Source organism: Carassius auratus, unplaced genomic scaffold, assembly GCF_003368295.1.
Source record: "Carassius auratus strain Wakin unplaced genomic scaffold, ASM336829v1 scaf_tig00013390, whole genome shotgun sequence".
NCBI classification, from domain to species: Eukaryota; Metazoa; Chordata; class Actinopteri; order Cypriniformes; family Cyprinidae; genus Carassius; species Carassius auratus.
In genome coordinates this window covers 297-23,552 of record NW_020524392.1, presented here as the reverse complement: position 1 = coordinate 23,552, position 23,256 = coordinate 297, and the positions used below count along the sequence as shown (strand labels likewise).

At 41.0% G+C, this 23,256-nt stretch overlaps 1 protein-coding gene and 1 pseudogene across 2 annotated transcripts in view; one reads left to right on the top strand and one right to left on the bottom strand.

The window, feature by feature from the left end:
• LOC113073976 (gap junction alpha-5 protein-like) overlaps window positions 1–6,811 on the top strand; it is a 34,451-nt gene extending 27,640 nt beyond the window's left edge. The window contains exon 3 of one of the 2 annotated variants that reach the window (XM_026246668.1): window positions 4,094–6,811. In XM_026246668.1, coding sequence (XP_026102453.1) covers window positions 4,110–5,243 — 1,134 coding nt within the window. In that variant the 5' untranslated portion in view covers window positions 4,094–4,109 and the 3' untranslated portion in view covers window positions 5,244–6,811. The remainder of the gene's footprint in view (window positions 1–4,093) is intronic. The other variant, XM_026246667.1, reaches the window with a different exon arrangement.
• A 385-nt stretch (window positions 6,812–7,196) lies between these two features.
• On the bottom strand, window positions 7,197–21,914 carry LOC113073974 (B-cell CLL/lymphoma 9 protein-like; annotated as a pseudogene).
• Window positions 21,915–23,256: the final 1,342 nt, after the last annotated feature.

Below are 23,256 nucleotides of genomic sequence, written 5' to 3'. Positions count from 1 at the left end.
TATGGACATGGTTGTAATTTGGCCATTAAAAAAAATCACAGTGTGCCGATATACAGCCATATCTCATGGCCACGAGTGTGATATTGCGTTTATGCAACAGTTTGATGATACGTGTGTGTAAATATATACGAAACCACAACGGAGTGTCTTTAAAACCCCTCTTTTGGGCTGAACTACTTCCTTCTGCCACCGATTCCAATCTCAGTTTGACAGTTTAACAGCTGAGCCCAAGCCTCTGTTATTAATTCGAAAACATCACTTTAAAAATAATAACAAAAGAACATTGAGTTGCTTCATTGAAAGCTTATTGTATTAAAAGCTCATTGTATTATGTAGAGAGTATAGTGAAAGAAAGATGGACTGAGTGAGTCTGATTAATGTACCTGGTGAATGACACAGCATTCATTCTTCAGCTCAATCTCATATTCACAATAAAACATTCATTTAAATAGCCGAGGGAAGTCTGCTCTCTATCAAATACATTTTATTAAAAAACACATATTTTAAGTCTAAACATTAAGTACATTTTTGTCTAAAAAACTCTTAAAACAAAAAAAGTATTATTTATAAAATAAAAAAGTATAAAAAAGTGGATTTGCGCATCCACATGAAATGTCACTGTGAGAAATACGCCAAGAGGAGTGATACAAATTGTATGTGACCGAAATATCACACTCCTCTCCAGAAAGAGAGAGGCCAGAAAGAACAATGCGATGTGATATGTCAAGCCTCATATGTCAAGGCAACGGACCGTTGGCTAAACATCTGAAGCATATGCGACAGAAAAGTGGAAAGGAGTGTCAAAGTCGTCATCAGATTGGTTGAATTCTACATTATTTTCACGAGACGTGTGTGTCGCGTTCTTTAACGTTCCACCTCGAAACAAAGATACCATGATGCCAAACCCCCTCATGAAATAAGAAAGCTGTTGTGTTTACAACTGTGACGACAAGCGCTTATCGGGATCAACTAAACGCTGGATTTACAAAAGCATGTGAAATAATGTTCACGGCATAGAATCTTTAAAATAGTCTGAAAGTTTTTACACACAGGTCTGTTATTGTGGAAACATTTCCACACTTCGAAAAGCGACGGTGAACGAAACGAACTGTGATTGGTTGTTTGATATGTCTGTCAAATGGCCTCATGGGTGGGCCTTGGCCAATGAAAGCTTCCATAGATTCTTCAGTCTGAAGGTCTGACTATGCGAGACTAGGCACAAGGCTGCAGGCTGTGGCCATGAACGCTGAACGGTCACTGACCCTTTGGATGCTAGTCTACCCAACTACATTCTCACCTACAAACTCTTAAACCTCCATTCTGTGCCACGACAACGGTAGTACAGTGAGACTGAATTCACAGCACAGCACAAAAGTCTTTTAAGTGTGCCAATAACCTCTTTGGCCTCAGTGTCTTGAACCCAGCCAGTTTCCTTTCAAGTGCCTTGTAAGAGGGAAATTATATTGTTTAAGATCGTTTCCTTAAAGGGAAGTGGAGCGAGACACTTATATAGAGACTCCGCCACATTCAGTCCGTCTTTAAAGATGTGGTTCCCACATCTGATGCCAAAATACCCTTCCCAGTCATTTTTGCCATCATATGTATGTAGAGAGCGATTGAATTCGCAGGATAACAATAGCAATAAAGCAATTTTTAGTCGCAAATAATATTATAGGAATCAAGCTATGTGGAAAAAAATAATGAATAGTTATTTGGTCATTACTGTATAAAATCAGTTATGAAGCAATGAGCCTATTCTTCTGTATGTGACCTTTAGAGGAGGAAGTTGATAAAGGCTAAAAACCTCCCTCCTTGCTGAAATGTACTCTTAAAATAATGCTGGTGGGGCATCAAGGTCCAGACTGATAAACTTCTGGCAGATTGGATCTGAATAGGGTCTGTTTACACAGTGCATTTCTACAGTTAAATTTACATCTAAATATTTGTTCAATACTTCCCACAGACGAACTGTTCTTTAAACACACAGTCTAGCCCAAGTTCTCACGTTAAAGCGCTGAGAGTATTCTGGGCTAGCTCTTGCCATAAACTCCCTTGAGGACTGAGACTCTGACGCTAACCTTTGCATTAATCCAGAGGGAGAGCGAGCCAGACCAATAAAGGACATCATGCTGTGTAATTTGTACACATGTACCAACAAAAAAAATGTAAAAGAAAAAATCATACACATGATGTTTATCCAGCATCACCTTGTTCTAAAGAACAAATAGTTGTTGGATACTCATTGACTTCCATAGCATATAAAGAAATGCTATACAAGGCAGTGGAGACCATGAACTCTTTGATTACCAGCATTCTTCAAAATATATTTTATATTCAACATAAGAGAAATTCAAACGGGTGTGGAACAACACGAGGGTGAGTAAATAATGACAAAAACTGTGCTACTTTAAAATATTGTGTGCCGAAGTCTTTAAAAAAAATTAAATATAATGCAGAACCATGTTGCATTGCTTTGTTTTAAACACATTTAATGGATTATCATATACCAAAATGCTTAAACTTCATTGATAGGCGATGTTACTTTGTTAAAATATTTACAGTTGCTTTAAAACGATAACAGGAAATGCTCAGCCATCCAATACCCAGAAAAGACAAATGCCACTGAATATGTACTTTGCTTATTTTTAGCTGTAGGTTCGTCAGATTCTTCCGTCTCCTTTTCCCAGACTCCCAGTACTTGAGTGTGTGGGAAAAGCACTGAATAACAGAAATCTACACAAACACAGCCCAAATATACAGTCACTGCATGTTCGACATCTTTGTCCTTGTTTTATAAGAGCATGAGAAGGCACTAGGCAGTGTAGTATATGACTATACTACTGTATCTAGGGCAGAGTTCGAGATAGCATACAACTAGCATTATTTCCCCCTTATTTTAATGTGGCATAAACAATAAGAGTAGTATGATATTCTGAATGCAGCCTGGGAGTCACAAAGTTACACTGCCTTTATCACCAGCAGGGTGGACTATTGTAATGGGCTCCTCACTGGCCTTCCCAAAAAGACCATTAGACAGCTGTACCTCATCCAGAACGCTGCTGCCAGGATTCTGACTAGAACCAGAAAATCTGAGCATATCACACAAGTCCTCAGGTCTTTACACTGGCTTCCAGTTAGGATTGATTTTAAAATACTTTTACTCGTATATAAGTCACTAAATGACCTAGGACCGAAATATATTGCAGATATGTTCACTGAATATAAACCTAACAGAGCACTCAGATCACTAGGATCGAGTCAGTTAGAAATACCATGGGTTCACACAAAACAAGGGGAGTCCGCCTTTAGTTACTATGCTGCCTGCAGTTGGAATCAGCTTCCAGAAGAGATCAGATGTGCCAAAACACTAGTAATCTAGTATACTAAATATGGCAACATTTTCAGTATGTTTCTAAATTTTACTACGCTATATTATTTCTAAATAACATAGAAGAAACTAGCATGAACTTTTAGGGGAATTTCATTGGTCAATAAGACTTCACACTGACACCTACTGGTGTGGATGCAATCTAACATGAAAACAATTGGTTAATTAACAATGTAGTATGCAATTATTGAAACACCATATTTGCAGTTGTGTTAGAGCAGATAATTGATAGTGAGTAGAATTTGAGTGGTCATGTGACCCAACATGGCAGTCACCATGAAGATGGTCCACCCTAACATATAATAAAGTAGCTTTTGTAATCGACGCATATGACTTGAAGGACACTTCATCGAAAGTACTATTCATTTCATTTTGGAAAAAATTGTTAAAGTGGTTTAGAGCACCTCTAAGTCATTTACACCTTTTAGCTTTTCTTCAGCACATGACTTTCTCATGGATAACAGTATTTAGGTCAATGCAAGTGAGAAAAGGCCAATGCAAGTAAATGCAAACCCATATATAACTAATTTACCTTTTTAGGTTAAATGTTCCTTTTAATTTGACATGTTTAATTCTTGACACCTCAATAACTATACTTTTGCCTCCTTTTGTACTAAGGTTTAGCACAACAAGTATGTACAAACAGAAGACATCTACTGTTACTATAAGGTTTCCCTTCATTCACAATATCGTTTATTTTTTCAGGCTCTTCGGACTAGTCATGGCTGACTGGAGTCTACTCGGGAACTTTCTAGAAGAAGTCCAGGAGCATTCCACCTCGGTGGGAAAGGTGTGGCTCACCATTCTTTTCATCTTCCGGATCCTGGTCCTGGGCACGGCCGCCGAGTCCTCGTGGGGCGACGAGCAGGAAGACTTCACCTGCGACACGGAGCAGCCCGGCTGTGAGAACGTTTGTTACGATCGAGCCTTCCCCATCGCGCATATCCGCTTCTGGGTGCTCCAGATTGTGTTCGTCTCCACACCTTCTCTCATCTACATGGGACACGCGATGCACATTGTCCGCAGAGAGGAGAAGAGGAGGAAAGAGCAGGAAGAAGAAGGAGCGCAAGGAGACCGAGATGGAGAGAAGTACCCAGAGGAAGACAAGAACTGTGGGAAGGAGGACGAAGGTGGAGGTGGGAAGGTGCAGTTGAAGGGAGCTTTGCTACAAACATACGTACTCAGCATCCTCATCCGCTCTGTAATGGAAGTGATCTTCATCATAGTCCAGTACATGATTTATGGAGTCTTCCTCAATGCGCTCTACGTGTGTAAGGCACTTCCGTGTCCGCATCCGGTCAACTGCTACATCTCGAGACCTACGGAGAAGAACGTGTTTATTGTGTTTATGCTGGTGGTAGGAGCTGTATCGCTGCTGCTAAGTATCGTAGAACTGTATCATTTGGCGTGGAAGCAGTTTAAGGGTTGTTTGCAAGGATACAAGGCTTCCAAACAGCGACCGAATACACCTTCAACCGTGGCTGCAGTCTCACCAAACCAGTCCACACCCAACCGAGCCTGCACTCCACCTCCCGACTTCAACCATTGCTTGACATCTCCACCATCTTCCCCTACCATACAGACACACGCACACTCGCTTTTACACCCAACCTGCCCGCCTTTTCACGACCGGCTGGAGCACCAGCAAAACTCGGTGAACATGGTCACTGAACGCCATCGAGGTCAAGACTACCTGGGGGTCAACTTCTTGAGCTTCTCGCATACACCTACAGAGACGCCCAACTCTTGCGTCTCGCCTTCGTTTCTAAGCGGTGATTATGTTGAGGACAAGCGAAGGTTTAGTAAGAGCAGCGGGACCAGCAGCCGCATGAGACCGGACGACCTTGCGGTATAGCACTGACCGGTCACATCTGGAAGAGGGTCGTCTAGTGCGACTAGTCAGAAATCTGCAATATGATTTTGCACTTGACCTAACATATTTACTTTATTGCTGTCTGATAGACTGAGCCAGAAAATTCACAGATGCACAAATGTGAGTGAGCGATGCATAAGGAAAACCATTCAATAAATATATTCGTTTACATGAAATCAAAATTTAGAAACTTCTCACACTCTGAAAATCCTTTTGTCACTTTGCATTTGGACAAATGCATTGGAAACAAAATCTGCACCACAGTTTCACTGTAATAATCTACTATAATATAGTGTTGCACCATAATGCACTGATGACGTTTTTTTCCCTTCTTATTATTGGTTTGTATTTTATATTTGCTGATCTTAGCAGTATTTAAATATTCTGGACATTTCTTACTTCGTCAAACGTATTTCTGAAATGGAAAATGGACGCTGAGCTAACCATTTGAAATGGACGTTTTGCATTTTGAACACTAACTGTGAATTCGCAACCCTTTTTGATTTTGTAAAAAAAAGAAAATGGAGAGAGGCAAATGCAATAGGAAATATTATTGCAAAAATGAAAACATCACTGTAAATCCAGGGACTGTCATCACAGCCGAGCTCTGAAGAAACAGTTGCATCTAATTTGATTAAAAACAAATCAGCTGACACTTAAGCATGATTTAAACTTAGAGAATCTGGAGTGAAGAGCTCTTGAACTGAGCCCAACGGTGTATACTTAGCCTGAAAATATGAAAGAAAAAAGGAATGTAAACCAATGTTGTGGTTTTACCCTTTGTGGTCATATGTTTGTTAAAACAGATGTGTTTGTTCTTAATTTTATGAATCAGATTTTTTAAATGTTAGTTATGTTTTACATACTCCAGTAAAGATAAAATAAAAAACTAAGAATCTCAGCATACATCTATACACACACACACACACACACAAACCCCTACCACTTTAATGTCAAATCTAACCAATCAAGTCACTTCTACCACTAGATGGCGCAATCACTCTCCACTACAATACCATGCTAGCCAGTAGATCAGAATGCTCGGTGTAAGTCATATGTAAGGTCATATGTTGTTGTTATCCTGACACAAGTGCTTTATATTTTGTGCTGGTGGATAAATGGGGACCAAATTAGTGAACTAGTCTCCTTGCAGATAGAAAGCACTCTTCACCGTCTGTTCAAGAGCAACATGCTGGATCATTATTGCACCACAGCAAACATGCATTTTGAAAGAATTTGATAAAAGGCACTGAGGTTGGAATAGGACTGGTCCCCTTTCAAGATAATCCAGCCATGGTCGAACAAGCATGAATTCACTAGATAAACAAATGAACAACTATCATCAAAGACTGTAAGTGTAACTGAAAATATTCATAACTTAAAGCTGCTAATATCTGAAGTGAGAATAATACACACTGAGATATGCCATTTTTTTATGCACTTTGCCTGTAATTCCGCCATATGCATAAGCAGACTATATAGAATCGGTAAACGTAATTTTTTACATTTAATTATTTTTTTTATAATTTTGATTTAAATTACCAATAAGAGAGTAGTCCAAAGAATTTGCATAATAATAATAATAATAATAATAATAATAATAATAATAATAGCAAAATGGAGATTCTCCATAAATCCAAAGTACTCCCAAATTTGTGATTTACATGATAATTTTATGCTAAGCAACTTGCCCAGGAGTGATCATCTTGTGGAATGTACATTACTTAAATTCTAGTGCCAAATTATATCTTTAAAAACTTAATACAAAGCCAGATTTAATATGTGAAACACTGCCAGTATACTAATAATAACAGATTCTAAATAATCATGTCTAGGTAGCTAAAAAAAAAAAGTTTTAAAGGAAAACAACCTGCCACTAGGAGGCAGAGGAAGACCATTAGTAGCCACGCGATACACACAAAGGCATTGACACGCTTTATACCAAACAATATATTTTATTTGTCGTCCAACACCACAGCCCAGCCTTAGGAAGTGGTTCAGTACCAAATTCAATGGAGTTACACATGACGAGCATCAACACAGGAGGGGCAGGGACAAGAAGACAACCTATTAGCTTTTTTGTTTTTGTTTTAATAATCATTTGTTTTCTACAAAAAAAAAAAAAAAAAAAAAAAAAGAGCGAGCCCACCCTCCAGTAGCTCAGATGTTCAGTGCTGCACTGTATAGCTGTACACAGCCAAGCAATTAAACAAACAAAAAAATATTTTCAATGTATTCCGCAGTGGTGGCAAATAGCGACAGCATGACTGTCTGACAGACACGGATATGCAGACGGCAGCCTGAGCGTCACTGCAGAACGGAGTGCTGCTGGTTTATGGGGTTCAAAAATGCCCCTCCACAGTCACCGTCACCTGTACCCACACCAGCTTACAGCGGTTTCTAAAACAGGAACGGGAGACCACACTGCATACATCTGATTTCTGCTCCTACTGACTGTCAATGTGTTTTTCTCTACAGTAAAAAAAAAGGAGAAAACAAAACACTTTATTCTTTACAGTTAATTCTTGTTTGTGCTTTTTTAATAATACTATGATCTGTACGAGGTCTTAGTTTGGTTTATCATACACTGGAGTAGCAAAAAAATTAAATTTAAAATATTCTGTACGCCCCACAGTATTTTGTGGTGCTGTTGTGTCACCTACTGTCCACGCACAACCACCTCAATCCCCCCTTTACAAATGAAGATGAAAAAAAAAACTATAGAAATCACTGGTAGAATCCCTTTAACAACACAAGTACAGTACACACATACAAAGAGCATTTCCTGTTTGGAGGGAAGTGATGCGATAAGATGTAAACATATAGCCAAGACGGTGCACCTTGTGACAAATGTTCCTTGACTTTTCCACTTTTATGTCTATTCTTTCAGTTCTTGGACTTTTTTTTTTTTTCAACAATCTTTCCTGGTTTCCAACTATGTATAAAAGTACAATGAAGCCCCTAAACGTTCATACTTGGTTTGCTGTAGACTTTATATGTGGCATCTTGTCCACAGTGTCAAACAAATATTCTGGACATGAGTCGGTCTTGTAAATTCCATATACATTCCCAAGTTATTGAAAAAAAGTCCCTTCCAAACAGTGCCGGACCTGAGCCCAACTTTGAGGAAAGCATAATTAGCTTCTCACACTTCCACCTGTTAAATGACATTACCATTGTAGAAGATTCCCTGTGAACACATCCATGTGTATGTGATGGACACCCATCACTTTGCAAGCTATAGACCTTGTTCTAACCAGGTGTCAGGGTGTGTATGTGCACAGAAAATGTCCCGGTTTCCACATGTATCTGCTTGATAATCTAGTTTCTTTTTGTCTTTCATTACGAAGGTTTTTATTTCACTGGTTACACGGTTTCCCGACTGTTCATAACCGTAGTGGAGGCTCAAAACATTATATTCCCAGGGTTTCCTGGTCCAGGGTTAAATCCCATGCCCATGTCTGCTGCCATTCCTCGAGGCCTCATCTGAGAGGGCATCATCATAGTCTGCTGAGGACCACTCATCCCTTGTAGTGACATCATCATGTTAGGAGAGCCCACAGGGCCAGGGTGGTTGTACATTGGCCGTTCCTTTCCTTGCATCATTCCAGGGCCTCCCATCATTCCTTGCTGCTGACCAGGAGACAACATTCTGTGCTGTGGCCCCATCATACCCTGACCCATGAAACCTGGGGCTCTCATGGGGTTGTGGCCTGGATTGCCCATGGGCATGTCCTGTGGTCCCATATGTCCAGGACCAGGAGGACCACCCATTCCCTGCATGGGGAGGCCCATCCTCGGATTGCCCTCACCCATCATCCCCTGCATGTGGGGAAAGCCAGGTGGGCCAGACGGGTGTGGTGGCTTCCCACCAGGGGCGTCTCCACCACGAGGGAAGTAGGACAGAGTCTGGCTAGGCTTCTCAGAGGGGATAATTCGAGAAAGGTCAAACTCTGGGATACCTGACGCACCTGGTCGCATTACCTCATGTAGATCAGAGTCATTAAAGACACCCGGCATGTTATTAAACTCCTGGCCTCCTGGAGTGTTAGGTTTACACATAACTGGCTCACCACCAGGTCCATGAGGCATATTGCCCATCCTGCCCAGTGGGCCCCCTTCTCCCTGGAAACCCATCCCATGAGGGAAACCACCCTGGTGCCCGGGACCATTGTGAGGAAAGGGGACCTGCTGTGGAGGTGACTGTCCTGGAGGGAAACCCTGTCCTCGGTGAGGAAGACCCATACGGCCCTGTGGCATCATCTGGTTGTTGCCCATGCCAGGGTCTTGGGAGACTGGGTTCATCATCATACCATGAGGCATCATGCCTGGACCCATAGGCCCAGAGTGAGGAGGCATATTGGGGCCCATGGGATTGGGCGATGGCATCTGGTTTGGCATGCCATGTGAAAGTGGCTGGGAGACCATAGTGTTCATCCCCATTGGACTCAGGGAAGGCATGGGGCCAGAAGAGTTGGGTGTCATCATTCGAGGATGACCTGGGTGATGGTTCACACCCATACCTACAAAGAGAACCAAATGATTTAGAATTAGTGGAAAAGACCTACATAAAATGCCACCATAAACAAATCCTGCTGCATTTTCATTAACTCTTATAGTCCTTACCGGGCATGCTGTTGTTCATTGATGGCAGGTTTGGCGATCGAGCAGGTGGCGAGTCATCGTCGGAGCTAGCCACAGTTTTGATCGCATCATGGTAGAGGGGCGTAGAACTGGGCATTGCGAACTTGGACATGCGGGACATCATAATGGAAAGAGGATTTTGAGATAATGTTGGCTCTGGGGGCATTGTGTAGGGGCTGCTGGATGGAAGACTTCCTGGCACATTCATGCCACCTGGCTGACCGGAGGAACTATTGGAGGGAGGAGCTGAGGGAGGAGGATTACCACCTGAGAACAGAAGAGGACAGAGGATGTGTAGGATGATGTACCAATGACATTTTATTTGACACCTCTAAGGTCAATCGCTGCTAAAAAAAAAAAAAAACAACATTACTAAAAAGGTCCTGCTGTATCAGTTTAATTAGCAGGAATAATTGAGACCACATGAAAACAAAGTGCCACTAAATATATTCTTGGACCATGTTCTCAAGAGCTTAACTGAGCTAAGAAATGGTTCTACGATCTACTTGGGCGTCAAATGCATTTGGGAAACAGAGCCCTGGTTATTTAGATGATCCCTTTAGACCAGGGGTAACCACCCTGCACCTGGCAAACTGTCGACTGTCCTGCAAAGTTTAACTCCAACCCTAATCAAACCAAATCTGCCTTTAATTTTTAAGTGATCCCGAAGACCTTAATTAGTTGCTTCAGGTGTGTTTGATTAGGATTGGAGCTGAACTTTTCAGGACAGTCGATCGCCAGGAGCAGGGTTGGCTACCTCTGCTTTAGACATTGAGTACAATTAAGTGAAAAGTGACGTGACATTCAGCCAAGTATGGTGACCCATACTCAGAATTCATGCTCTGCATTTAACCCATCCAAAGTGCACACACATACACACACTTTGAACACACACCTGGAGCAGTGTGCCAGCCATTTATGCTGCGGTGCCTGGGGAGCAGTTGGGGGTTCGATTCCTTGCTCAAGGGCACCTAGTCGTGTTATTGCTAGCCCGAGTTTTGAACAACCCTAGGGTTAGGAGTCAAATTCTCTAACCACTAGGCCATGACTTCACGACTTTCAACAGATAGTTGAAAATTAACTGTTCAACTATCTGTCAACTAACTGTCAGAGTATTAGTTGACTGTCATGGTTAGGGTTAACAGAATAGGTTGTATATGCAAAATGACTTCTAGTCAGTAGAATGTCTTTCAACATTCCAATGTTGGGGAACCAATAAAATGTGTCAGCAAATATTAAGCATGAGTGATCTACGCGTAGTTGCAAAGTCACTTTTAGTCAACCACTATAGTCAACCAAATGTCTAAATTCTAAAGGGGACCATCAAAAATGACCAACACTGGTACATACCGATAAACAGAAATTATCCACACACACACACACAAAAAAAAGGCTACGTACACTAGGGGTGGGAGAAAAAAAAACATAATTCCGCAATTCTTTTAAAACGATTTTTTTTTAAATCGATTGGTTTACCTGAGAATCAATTTATATTTAATTATTTCACATTTCCTAAGAGGTAGTGGGGAAAAGTTACCGCTTTTATCCCAACAGAGGGAGAAATGTATAGGCGTGTTTGACTTGAAGCTGCAGCAGATCAATCGGCATATGAATTCAAAGCATTGCAAAAAAAGATCTAAAAGCATGCGGAGCCGTCTGCGTGCACAGTGCCACTGCATTATTATGTCATATCCATTTCAAGCCAGCATGAGAAAGCAAAACCATGATGGAGACCAAGGATCAAACCTCTGAGAATTATTTCTGCACCTTCACATTTAAATCCCAAGTGTTGAAACACTTTGGATTTTACACACTGCTGGGAAAACATGACTATGTAAAGTAACATAGCACTTCATTTTATTTCATTTTTTTTCTTCTTCTCATTTTGGTGAACATTTGACTGTTATATTCAAGTGCAAGTTCAGGGTTTTGGTACTTGAAAGTTTTATAGTTCAAGGTACTTTAAAATATACACAGTGTATGCTCCTAAAATAAAAGTTCATAAAGATGTGATGCATTGTTTTTGTTAATATGACTCATCATGTACTGTATATTTTAAGGGTATAATCAAGTATTTTCCATTGTCTAGTCTTTAATAAGCAAACAGAAATCACAATATATTGTAATATCGAATGGCAACAGTTCTATAATCGCAATACTCAATCGCAATTTATATTGAATCTGCAAACAAGTATCGGGATAGTGTTAAAGTGGTAGATTAGTCAGCCCTAAAGTACACTGCCTAAAAAGTAATTTTGTATAACATACATGAGAAATAAAGACCTCTGTTTAGGCAGGAATTTGTATTGTACCTTGCTCTACATTGCCCATCATATTTGGTGACGTCATACTAAGGGGAGGCTTGTTGTTCTGAGGGATTCCTGGGCTTTGCATGGGTGGCTTGGGTGATGATGTCCAGCCAGGGGAGGGGACAGGAAGTGAAGGAGATTTCATATGGACGGGTGATGCCCCTGCTGAGCCCATCATGGGAGGAGACTTAATGGCTGCTGCTGCTACTGCTGCCGCTGATGGTCCGCTTAGCATACCAGCCAGTTGGGATGGCGTCTGTGGAGACTTGAGGTTACCTGATGGTGAGCCCAGCATTGGCGACTGGACCTGCCGCAGTGTTGGTGACTTTAGTGGGTTGACATTGATGTTGGGTGAATTAGCAGGGCCAGACTGAACATTCAGGTCTGAGGGCTTGCGACTCATATTTCTCTGGCCAGGCAGAGGCCCTGAACTGTTGGGAGCTTGGTTCGGTGGTAAAGGAGGCATGTGACTAAGACGACCATTTCCACCCATACTGCCTCCTCTTTGGTCAGGTCCAAAGGGTGGCTCGCCTCTGGGACCTCTTGGATTTCCAGGGCCTTGGGGACCCATGCCAGGGAATTGTCGGTTGGGACCCATGTTGAGGTCTCCTGCATGGGGCTGGTCAGGGAAAGGAGGCCCCTGCATTATTCTCTGTGAAGGAACAACATTGTCAGGCATTGGACCTCCACCTTGCCTCATCTTCATAATTTCCTCTGGACTAAGGTTCATTGGCGGATCTCTCATCTTAGGGTTCATCATCTGAGGGCCAGGACCCATGTTTACATTGAGGTTTCCAGGTCCCATACCAAATTCATTCATGTCTCGACCAAGACCTTTAACAAACTCCATTCTTGATGAGGGGCTCATGGGACCATCACCTGGCATTCTAGGAAACATCATGCCACCTCCATTTCCAGGCTCCATGGGTCTTTGATTACCCATCATTCGATTCATCTCCATCATCATACCAGGCGTCAGACCCATGCCTTGTTTATCACCCATACCTTGATGGAACATGGCTTCCTGTACAGACTGAGGATTAGGGAATCTTTCCACCCTCCCACCAGGACCTCCAAACATGCCTTGCCCAGGAGGGAATCCCCTACCATCCCCCATTTTTGGCATATCATCAGGCCAGTTCATTCCAGGTCTGGGCATAGTATTAGGCCCTCCCTCCATGTCAGGGTTCATCATGCCAGGGAAGCCAGGCATCCTCTGCATGTGTGGATGCATCCCTCTGGGGCCCATGTTCATCTGGTCAGGGAATGGTTCAGGGCCACCAGGGCCCCACACGTCTCCATGATTCATCTGGTAGGGTGGTGGTGGACCTCGCATCATTCCTCTAGGTCCACCCTGATTAAGCATCATGTCTCCCATTGGCCTATGCTGCATTTGTTCCTGTTTACGCTTCTTCTCCTCATAGAAGTCTTGCTGCAGTTTTAGCCAGGCCATCTGCTCTGGGGTCATATGGTCTCCATGCTCTCCACCAGGACCTGGATGCAAGTTCATAGGTCCTGGACCTGGTGGAGGGGGTCCAAGGTCATCTGGAGAAAAGGGCATGTCTCTAGGACCAGGCGGACCAAAGGGAGGCCCATCTGGACGTGGGCCTCCTGGACCACCTGGCTTCCCAAGGCTTTTTGACTGGGCCATCATGGCTTGGAGAGGCCCTTGTTCCATTTTCTTGGGTCCTCCTTCCATCATTGTAGAATTGGGCAGGGGTCCACCCATGTTCCCCTGGCCCATGGCAGCCATGTCCTTGTCATCTGGGAAGAGCATACGCTGTATATCACGTAAAGTTTGTAAAGAACGTTCCCTGTGTTCAAGTTGCTCTTGGGAAAGGCCTTCAGGGTTTTCCCCATGCTAGACATGATTTCATGAGCCAGCTGCTGGTGGTGTTGAGCTGTGAGCTTGGCATCTACCCCTTTAGGTAAATCTAGGGATGGAAAGCTCTGTTGAGGGCCAGAATTGGGAGGCTGGTTGGAGGCCTGGCTACCAGGTGTCCCTGCAGAGTTGCTACCATCGTGGGATCCAGCACCATCCTGTGGGCTACTGCTAGGAAGGCTCTTAGAGTCCATACCAGCTGAAGGTGCATTGTCTGGAGGCAGGCTAGTTGGTTTTGCCCCCTGGCTTGGTTGCTGAGGTTGGGTGGGTTGCGCTTGAGGTTGTTGCTGCTGGCCTGGCTGCGCTACTTTAGAGGCTGCTTGGTGGTTCTGATCACTGGCGAGAGATGAGGGCTGTTGCTGGGACGGAACTCCTTGCTGTTTAGTGTCACTTCTGAGGGATCCAATCTGATTGTTCTAAAACGGACACAATAAAATAGACATTTTTAATATGTCTGTGAAAATCTTGACATTTAGTAGCAAACATTCTTAACATTTAGTGTAATCACAGTTCAGTGATGTCCTTTCTTACCAGGGGGAGCTGGGGCTTTCCACCCTTGCCATTAGAGATATTATTCACGTGGTAAGTGATGATGTTGTCTACATGTCCCGTTATGACTGCATCTGCTGCCCTGAGATGGGAAGAAAATAGTCACAGTCAAAGCTTTGCATAACTCTTCTGACCAAATACAGTATTCGTTTTAATATCTAATTTAAAGCTGAAGTGTGCATTTATTTTCACGTAAAACACTTTTGCCAATCCCAGTTTAATATGTAGAAGAACAGAAGAACTGTTTATTTTCTTGTAAGCAATCTGTATCTATGGCACTACTGTAAAATTTCTGTTTGTTTGAGCATGCCAAATAGACAGACAAAGCAAAACACTGGCTCAAGCAATTTAAAAACTTTTTAGCAATTCTGTTCAGTGATGATAATGGTTCAGAAATCACATCAGCTTTAGGAACAAATATATTTATTTCACTCCCATTACTTTACATACTAATAATGAGTACTGTGACTGTCCATGCAGCGGGCCATAGCCACATTCACACAATTGCTAAAAAAGGATGGACAAATAGTCACACAAGAAATGACACTGGGCTCAGTCCCATCTATTGTGATGCAGAGCAGTTATGGCACTGTTCTGTGGGAAGACTTTCGTTATGATCACAACATCTGACCAAAGTTTCTGACACATCCTGTCACTAACTTTTGGCTTCTAATATCTGCCATCTAAGGGTCTAGTTTAGGCAAACATGTTGCTGTCAGTGCTCTTTCAACTTTAGCCACTACTACTTTTAGACATTTCTTAGCTCAGCAAAAGGAAATGTGAAAGAGAGATAGTGATAGAGGATAGATAGATTTGTTTCTTTGAACTGACAAAATCCTGGCACTATGATTTAACAGAACATCTGCATTTAACAGTGCACCTGAGGGTACAAAACATTAGCAAACATTCACAATTATATTGTGAAAAGCACCATTTATTAAGAACAATCAGGAAATCTTTACTTGTTGGCCATCTCGGTGGTGAAGACGTAAACAACCTTTGACCCTGGTTTCTGCCCACTCCCAATTCAGACGCTGTGCTCTGTCCTCCAACTGTATTATGAGTAGGTGTAGAAGCAGAAAGAGCAACTGGATCTGGCTTTATGTCAGCAGAGTTACAGTCTGTGCAAAACATAAGAAGCATTACAGATATAATCACATAGCATACACAACAAGATAACATTTTGGCAATCGCTATTAAATAATGCTTTTTTTGCATTAAGACTAAATTTCATTAGTTTGTAAATGAAATTAATCACAAATGCATTTATTATTACATAATAAATCTGTGCCACCAGGTGACAATAATTACCATTTCATACATAAATTAAGGTGAAACCTGGTTTTACAATTTGAAATTAGTTTGATTATAAATGGAAAAACTAAATACTGAAACCACATATGAGAATCTGCGTCGTCGTCTTCACTCTCTCCCCCTGAACACCAATCTGCACCGCTGTATGGCAACCGTCGCTCTCCCAACACATAACCTTTTCGCTCTACTGCCCATTTCTTTAGAGAGACAGAAGAGTAGGATTACCATGACGTTCATGAAACAGTTCATACAATTTCTATTGGCTGGGAGGTCAATTACTAATAAATTGTAGGGTTCTTTCTTCAAACACAACGGTGGATAGAAAAATACAACAAAATCCCCGAAGACAGTGTACTGGAGTACCAGGCTAGATTTAGTCTTTGTGAACAACAGTACTCTTAAAATTTTACATCAACATGAATACAATGTGCATTTCTATTCCTTATAAATTCCACGTTTGTCTGGAAGTGCTCTGGCTTTCCTTTGGCATCCTCTCCTCATGCCATGTTGACTAATCTAGGCTGTCCTGAAACTTTTAAAGGTGTCTCAGATGGGCTTAAAATGAGCTTTGGACAACTTGGAGCCAAAATACACACAATGCTCTCTCAAGAAAAAAAATACAATAAACAACATAGAAAATTCTTAGTCACCATTAATGTCATGAAAACCACAGGTTTTAGAGAAGTGAAAGTACAATAATTGTATGCAACCCATCCACCACACGTTTCACCAATTATGTGGTTAAAGTTTCAAATATTCGATGCACACAGAAAATGTACAGTTAAATAAATCCAAGAAAAATGCACATATAGCACTTTGTAGGTTTAATGCTTCAAAAACACACTATTTATATCTACAACCTAACACACAAGAGTTATAAATAAATACAAATTAAAGTGAAAAAAAAAAAAAAAACTTTTCTACTGCAAATGCTTGTCATATTTGGTCAGGTTTTCAACATTTATGGCCAGTTATGCAGCCCACCAATAACACTATGGCATCCAGGAGTTAAAAGGAACACCTACAACAAACAAAACAGCTGACCTCCAGTGAGGAGGAAGAAAGAAAATAATCACTGACGGTGTGAACAAGGTCTGAAAGAGACAATACAGTAGCACTATTGTTACTTTCTATCCAGCTGGTTAGTTTCCCCGACCACAACATCTCACTGAAACTAGGACACAGTCGGGGACTCAGGTCAAAAGGAAAGATATAGACTTCCTGTGTACAGACAACACACACACTGCTCAATCGGCAAGAGCAAACTCTCCGACAGCTTGAACAAACACAAACACGCATGCCAAACAGACTTACAAGCTGTCTCCCTGTGAGCATACAAGAACATTGGTACACAAAGAAAACCAAACAGGTTGCTACTGAACAAAGCCCTTGTCTCACTTGGACAACAACATCAGCATTTAAAACATTTTAAACATTAGACCGACAGATTTTAATGTTGCACATCAAGAATTACCAATGAAGAAAATTAAACGGGGAAAAGCTGGTTTAACAAATAGATTTCTAAAACGAAAACAAAAGAAGAAAAAAATGCTTTGAGGCTCACACTGAAATATGTTTATGCAGAGGCCATTAACAACCAGCAGGGGGCCTTCAGATTGTCAGGAACACCAACCTTAAAAAAGCAAGGTGGCCCCCCCCTCACTCAGCAAACCAAATGGTTTGTTCCCTGGTGTTCCTAAACCAGGCCTGATCCTGTGATGCTGCTACTAGAAAACATACAGGGGGTGTGAAATGTGAATGTCTTCATGCACCACTACAGCCCTGCCAAACAAACAAACGCTTACTTGTGACAAGAAACCAGCCGAAAATGTGTGGCCCTTGGGATAAGGTGCGTGTTGGCATCATGGGTCATTAAAAGGACGTTCATAATGGAATATGGCTTTGTCATATTCTATGTTACGGACACAAGAAGACCGAATATGCATCCAGAGTAATCCACCTGTCCATTTAAATTTCTACATGCATTTTGTATTCCATCTTATAAAAAGTTGCATCTTTGACCATAATGTGTTACATAATATATATAAATTTTTTTTTAAAAAATGTACAAAACTAAACAAGACCATCTTTTATTCTTGATACGGATTTTAATTGCATTAATTTGGACTGGCCCCATAAAACAAAAGACAGAATTATCAAGTTTAATAATTTTTCCTTTAAGGTTTTGTAAATTCATCGAATTATAACAACAAAATAACCAGATACTGCCAAACTTGTAAGTAAAAGAATTCCCTACTGTGAGAGGGCTGCATAATGTAACCAAGTGCTTAAGGGTTAGCGAGAATAAATTAAAACTACTGTACTTTGCAATGCTGTAACCACATTTTAAGCATTGGATGCAGTACTTTGAAATTTGGAAATAAAATAATAATGATAACAAGAACTATTTGGTTGACCGCTAGTCTCATTGTGTTATGCAGGTTACAGTGCTACAGTACATGGACCTGATGTGAGACAAATATTCTTACTCGGAAGTTCAGCCATAACATTTTTAATTTTTTTGGAATTAATTAATTAATTAAACAGAAATGGGGGGGGGAATGTTTTCCTGAGAATGGGCCTAATGCAGAAAACTTGATGTCCATTCAATGTCAAAGCAAGGTGGTAACAGTATCACTCTGTACCACAGGATGATTGTAATATTCAAGACATACAAAAATAACTGCACATCATGAAACCGCTCAATATAATTACCTGACCAATAAAGTAATGCAAGATACTGGAGATGCTTAAAACCACACTAGATGTCATCTAAAACCATAGTGGTAAATGATCCCTTTAATGAATGATACATTATGAAATCAAAGGTCTCTGAACCAGCTTTCATAATTAAAAATGCTTATGAAAAACAAACAAAAATCACATTTTATTTTACCTTTTTGGTCCCCTTCATTGTTTGGCGTTCCTGTATCCCTTTGTTCGAATGACTCCACTGAAGTGCTTCTTTCTCTTTTAATCTTGCCTTTTGCCCCATTGCCTGAACTCAGGCCTTGTCCATTTTTGAGTCCCATACTCCCAATGGAGCCTTGGGGACCTTTGGGTGTGTGGCTTCCACTCAGCGACTTGGGGCTCACAAGGAGAAGCTGTGATTGGCTGCCGGCACCCCCTTGCTTTCCCTGTTGGGCAGTTTGGAGTCCATCTGTGCGGCGCTGGAGGCGACATCACGGTGGCGACCTCACCATGGCCTCCTGCTTGGATTTCGGACTGTGAGAAAAGCCAAATGAAAAATGGGTGAGACTGACAAGGGCACACAGTTTGGATGGTAATCAGACAATTTTTTTCATTTTAAAATCATCAATAATATCCAAATTTGACAGAGTCTGGGGCCTATTAATGGTTACGTAATTTGCCCTATGGTCACTACATCATGCATTTTTTTTATTAGGTACCATGGGTGTTATCATGCGTTTAAGTGTTTACACAGCTTTAATGTGTAATTTTACGTGATAATTTGAGCATTAGTATTGCAAACTTTATTGAAAAGGTTTTATACATTTTCAATATTTGTTGAATATTTAACAAAATTTACACTGCCATTCAAAAAGGTTAAATAATTTTTAAATCAGTACTTAATTCTTTTGAAAAAGTTTCTTTATGCTCACTAACGTGCATTTATTTGATAAAAAAATACAGTGAAAACCGTAATGCTCTAAAAATGTTATTACATTTAAACAATTTAAACTGATTATTTTATATATCAATTTTAAAATGGCTATTTATTCCTGTGATGCAAAGCTACATTTTTAGCATCTTTACTCCAGTCATCAATGTCATATGATCCTTCAGAAATCGTTCTAATATTCTGATTCATTTATATTTTGCTGCCTAATACTTTTGTGAAAACCCTGATAGATTTGAGAAAACAATGTTTCTGCCATTTCCCACTTTGCCGTTGGAAACCAGCGGAATCCTATTAACTTCCCTTTCTTTGGTAAAGAATACCAGAAGGCCAGAATAAAAAAGCGGAGACGACTAAGTCATTACCTTAGCAGCTGACTGACCGATTGCAGCCACCACACCCTAAAACATGCCATTTGATAAAAGAAGAGAATTCTTTTCGTCTACCAGTGACGCAATTACAATACTCTCAGCGACCTTCTGTCCTAGCCCTGTTCTTTGTTGACAAGACTTGCCGGATTAATATTTAATCAAAACTCGTCAAAACCAGATCCCCCACTAGCCTCCATCTATACTCAAAGCAATGCGTCCACTGCGCATGGATACTGGGGAAACCAGTCACACGCCAACGGTAAGGGCTGGTCATTGTTGGACACCTTTGATTTTGGCAGTAAAACTCATATTCTTGTCCATTTTGCTTTCATACTTGGATACTAATGTCGCCTTAAAGCGCAAACTGCTTTCCAAAGTGAGTGTACTGGTTTCACAGGCCACGGCCATGTTTCAGAGCTCTGCGCACAATGCAAAACATTTTCCAGCATTCAGAGAACATCCAAACGCTTTGGACAGCAGCCGCCAACATACACAGAATGGGTTGTGATTAGGCCATGGGCCACAGCGTTCACTGAAGGACTCCCAGGAGCCTCGCTGCCGACTCCTTAACCAATTCCAGATCTGTGAATCCAGCAAGAGCAGCCATTTTGGAACCAACGTCCAGAGGGCGGGATGTGCACGCTCTGGCTGAGCTGAAGTGGTCAGTTTCTCAATGCTCAATAAGGTTCTGGAAGCTTTCCAGGTCCACCGCTGCCTTTAGGGCACAGTTTGCCCTGCACTTACGCCACAGTTACTTCAGCTCGCACTGGTTTGCTGTCTATAAGAGACAGCTCAATGGCCATAAGGAGGATGGGAATTGCGATTAAGTAAGCAGAAAGTTATTTGCTGGTGTGGTGCATCTCCATTTGGGAGAAATTAAAACAACAATTACTCCTCATACACTTAAGAACAGTTTAATATAAGATAGTGGTGAATTAATAGTATCCACAACTGTTTCTGACTGCATTAAAACTGTTTGTTTAGGCACTTACCCAGGGAAATAAAACTAGGGTTGAATAAGACAATACCGTTATTTTTATTAAAATTAGGGATATATGCAATACTACATGAAATACGAGAGCTTAGACATCAATGCAACTGACACGTTCAAGGCCCAGAAAGGTAGTAAGGATATCATTAAAATGGCCCATGTGACAACAGTGGTTCAAATGTAATGTAATTTCATGCAAAGCTGAATTTTCAGCATCATTAATCCAGTCTTCAGTGTCACACGATCCTTCAGAAATCATTCCAAGATGATCGTTCCAATGTTGAAAAGAGCTGCTTGATATTTTTTTATAGAAACCATGATACATTTTTATATGATTTTTGATGAATAGTTTAAAAGAAGAGCCTTTATTTGAAACATACATTTTGTAACATTATGAATGTCTTCACGGTCACTTTTTTAATTTAATGCATCCTTGATGAATAAAAATATACATTTCTTTCGAACTGTAGCGTATGTATACACATACAACAGTACAAAATAATAAAATTTTGGTTTCAAGGAATAGCTCGTGCACATGTACGGTTCTCTCACCTCTGAGTGTTAGCCGATGGAGAGTTCCTCACTTTGGGGTTGCTGGAATGCATTGACGTCAGTCCCAGTGCGACAGAGGCAGGAGCAGTAGAGTGCTGGTGGGGACTGGGGGTGTGTGTATGTGTGTGGGAGTGTGTGTGTGTAGTGCTGGGCGTAGCTTTGGCCCGGGTGCTCCGGGGCCCAGTATTGGGGGTTGCAACAGGGCTGCTGCAGTCCTGGCCCTCCTCTTGCCGTTCTTTGGCCCTCTCCTTCTTGCCCGAAGCGTTTCCTGTGGTTCCGGTAGCTGCGGTGTTTGCCGTGGCTGCTGCTGCTGGTCTCTCCTCCTGCACCTCCAGCATTCTCTGTGTGGGCTTGTCTGGAGTCTCCCCGAGGAGCCCTCACAGCCCCTGGCCACACTACACACAAACAAACAAGCAAAGAACAGTTAGTTTAGTCAGATTTGGTTTTTTTATGTTTTTGAAATAAGTCGGTTTTGCTCACTAAGGCTGCATTTATTCAACTAAAAGATACAGGGATATTGTGAAATTATTTATATATTTTCTATTTGAATACATTTTAAAAGTAATTCATTATTGTGATGCAAAGCTGAATTTTCATAAGGATAGAAAGTTCAAAAGAACAGCATTAATTTGAAATGTAAATCTTCTGCAAAATTATAAATGCCTTTGTCATTTTTGATCAATTTTATGTACCCTTGCTGAATAAAAAATCTAATTTCTTGCAAAAACAAGTAAATGGCAGTGTATAAAAGTCTACTTTTCTCCTCGCATTGCCACACCTACATTAGCTCTGATGCAACTAACTCCAAGTCACATTTACTTGTTTGTCCACCTGTGCAGACATGTTCCATAACTGTCTGAATATACTAGAAGTGGCTATTAACATTCACACCGAGTTACAGCACCATGAAAACAAAGCAAATTACCAACACGTCCAAGTCAAATTACTCAAAAATAATAATAAATAAATAAAAAAATAAAATACCAGTCAAGACCAAGAATATAAGCAAATTTCAAGTCACTGCATATTCTCCAAAACACTGAAGTTCAAGGTGAGAAAATGTGGAGCTGTGAATCTGCCAGGCAGTGGACATCATCCAAAACTCACTGAAGAGTCAAACTGAAGGCCACCAAAAGAATGATTTGTTGAAAACAAGTGGCCATGTAACATCTCAGATGGAGGCGTGTGATAGACTGAAAAGAGTTAGCTGGTGGATTTTGTTGTTTGCAAAAGAACATCATGCTGAGAACACGGTTAAAGCGAGGAGAACCATCATGCAAGGCTCTGTAATAGGACCGGAAAACTTGGAAATCCAGGCATGGAATGGATGGAACCAAGTGTGGAAAACTGACAATACTTTGAAACATTTGGCAAAAGTCAGTCTTCATGACGTACTTGGATTTGAAATACTCTGACTTGTTGATCTTGGTCCGAACTGTTGCGCTTTCAATTTATACCATTTCGTCCCTCACTGCTCTCAAACTAGGATGAATAATCACTTTTTTGCATGAAAGCTACATAGCACATAAACGGTTAAAAAGTTTAAGGTTATATATATATTTTTTTTTTACACTTTACAGTATGCATAACCAAGAAAGGTATAAATATTGTAATAGGATTTCTATTGTAGTATTAAATAGGTATTGGGTAGTATAAGGTAACTACAAAGGTTAAGGTTATGTTTAGTAGCTGGTTATTACCCAATTACTGTAGTTGCTATAAGAACTGTAAAATAAAGTGCTA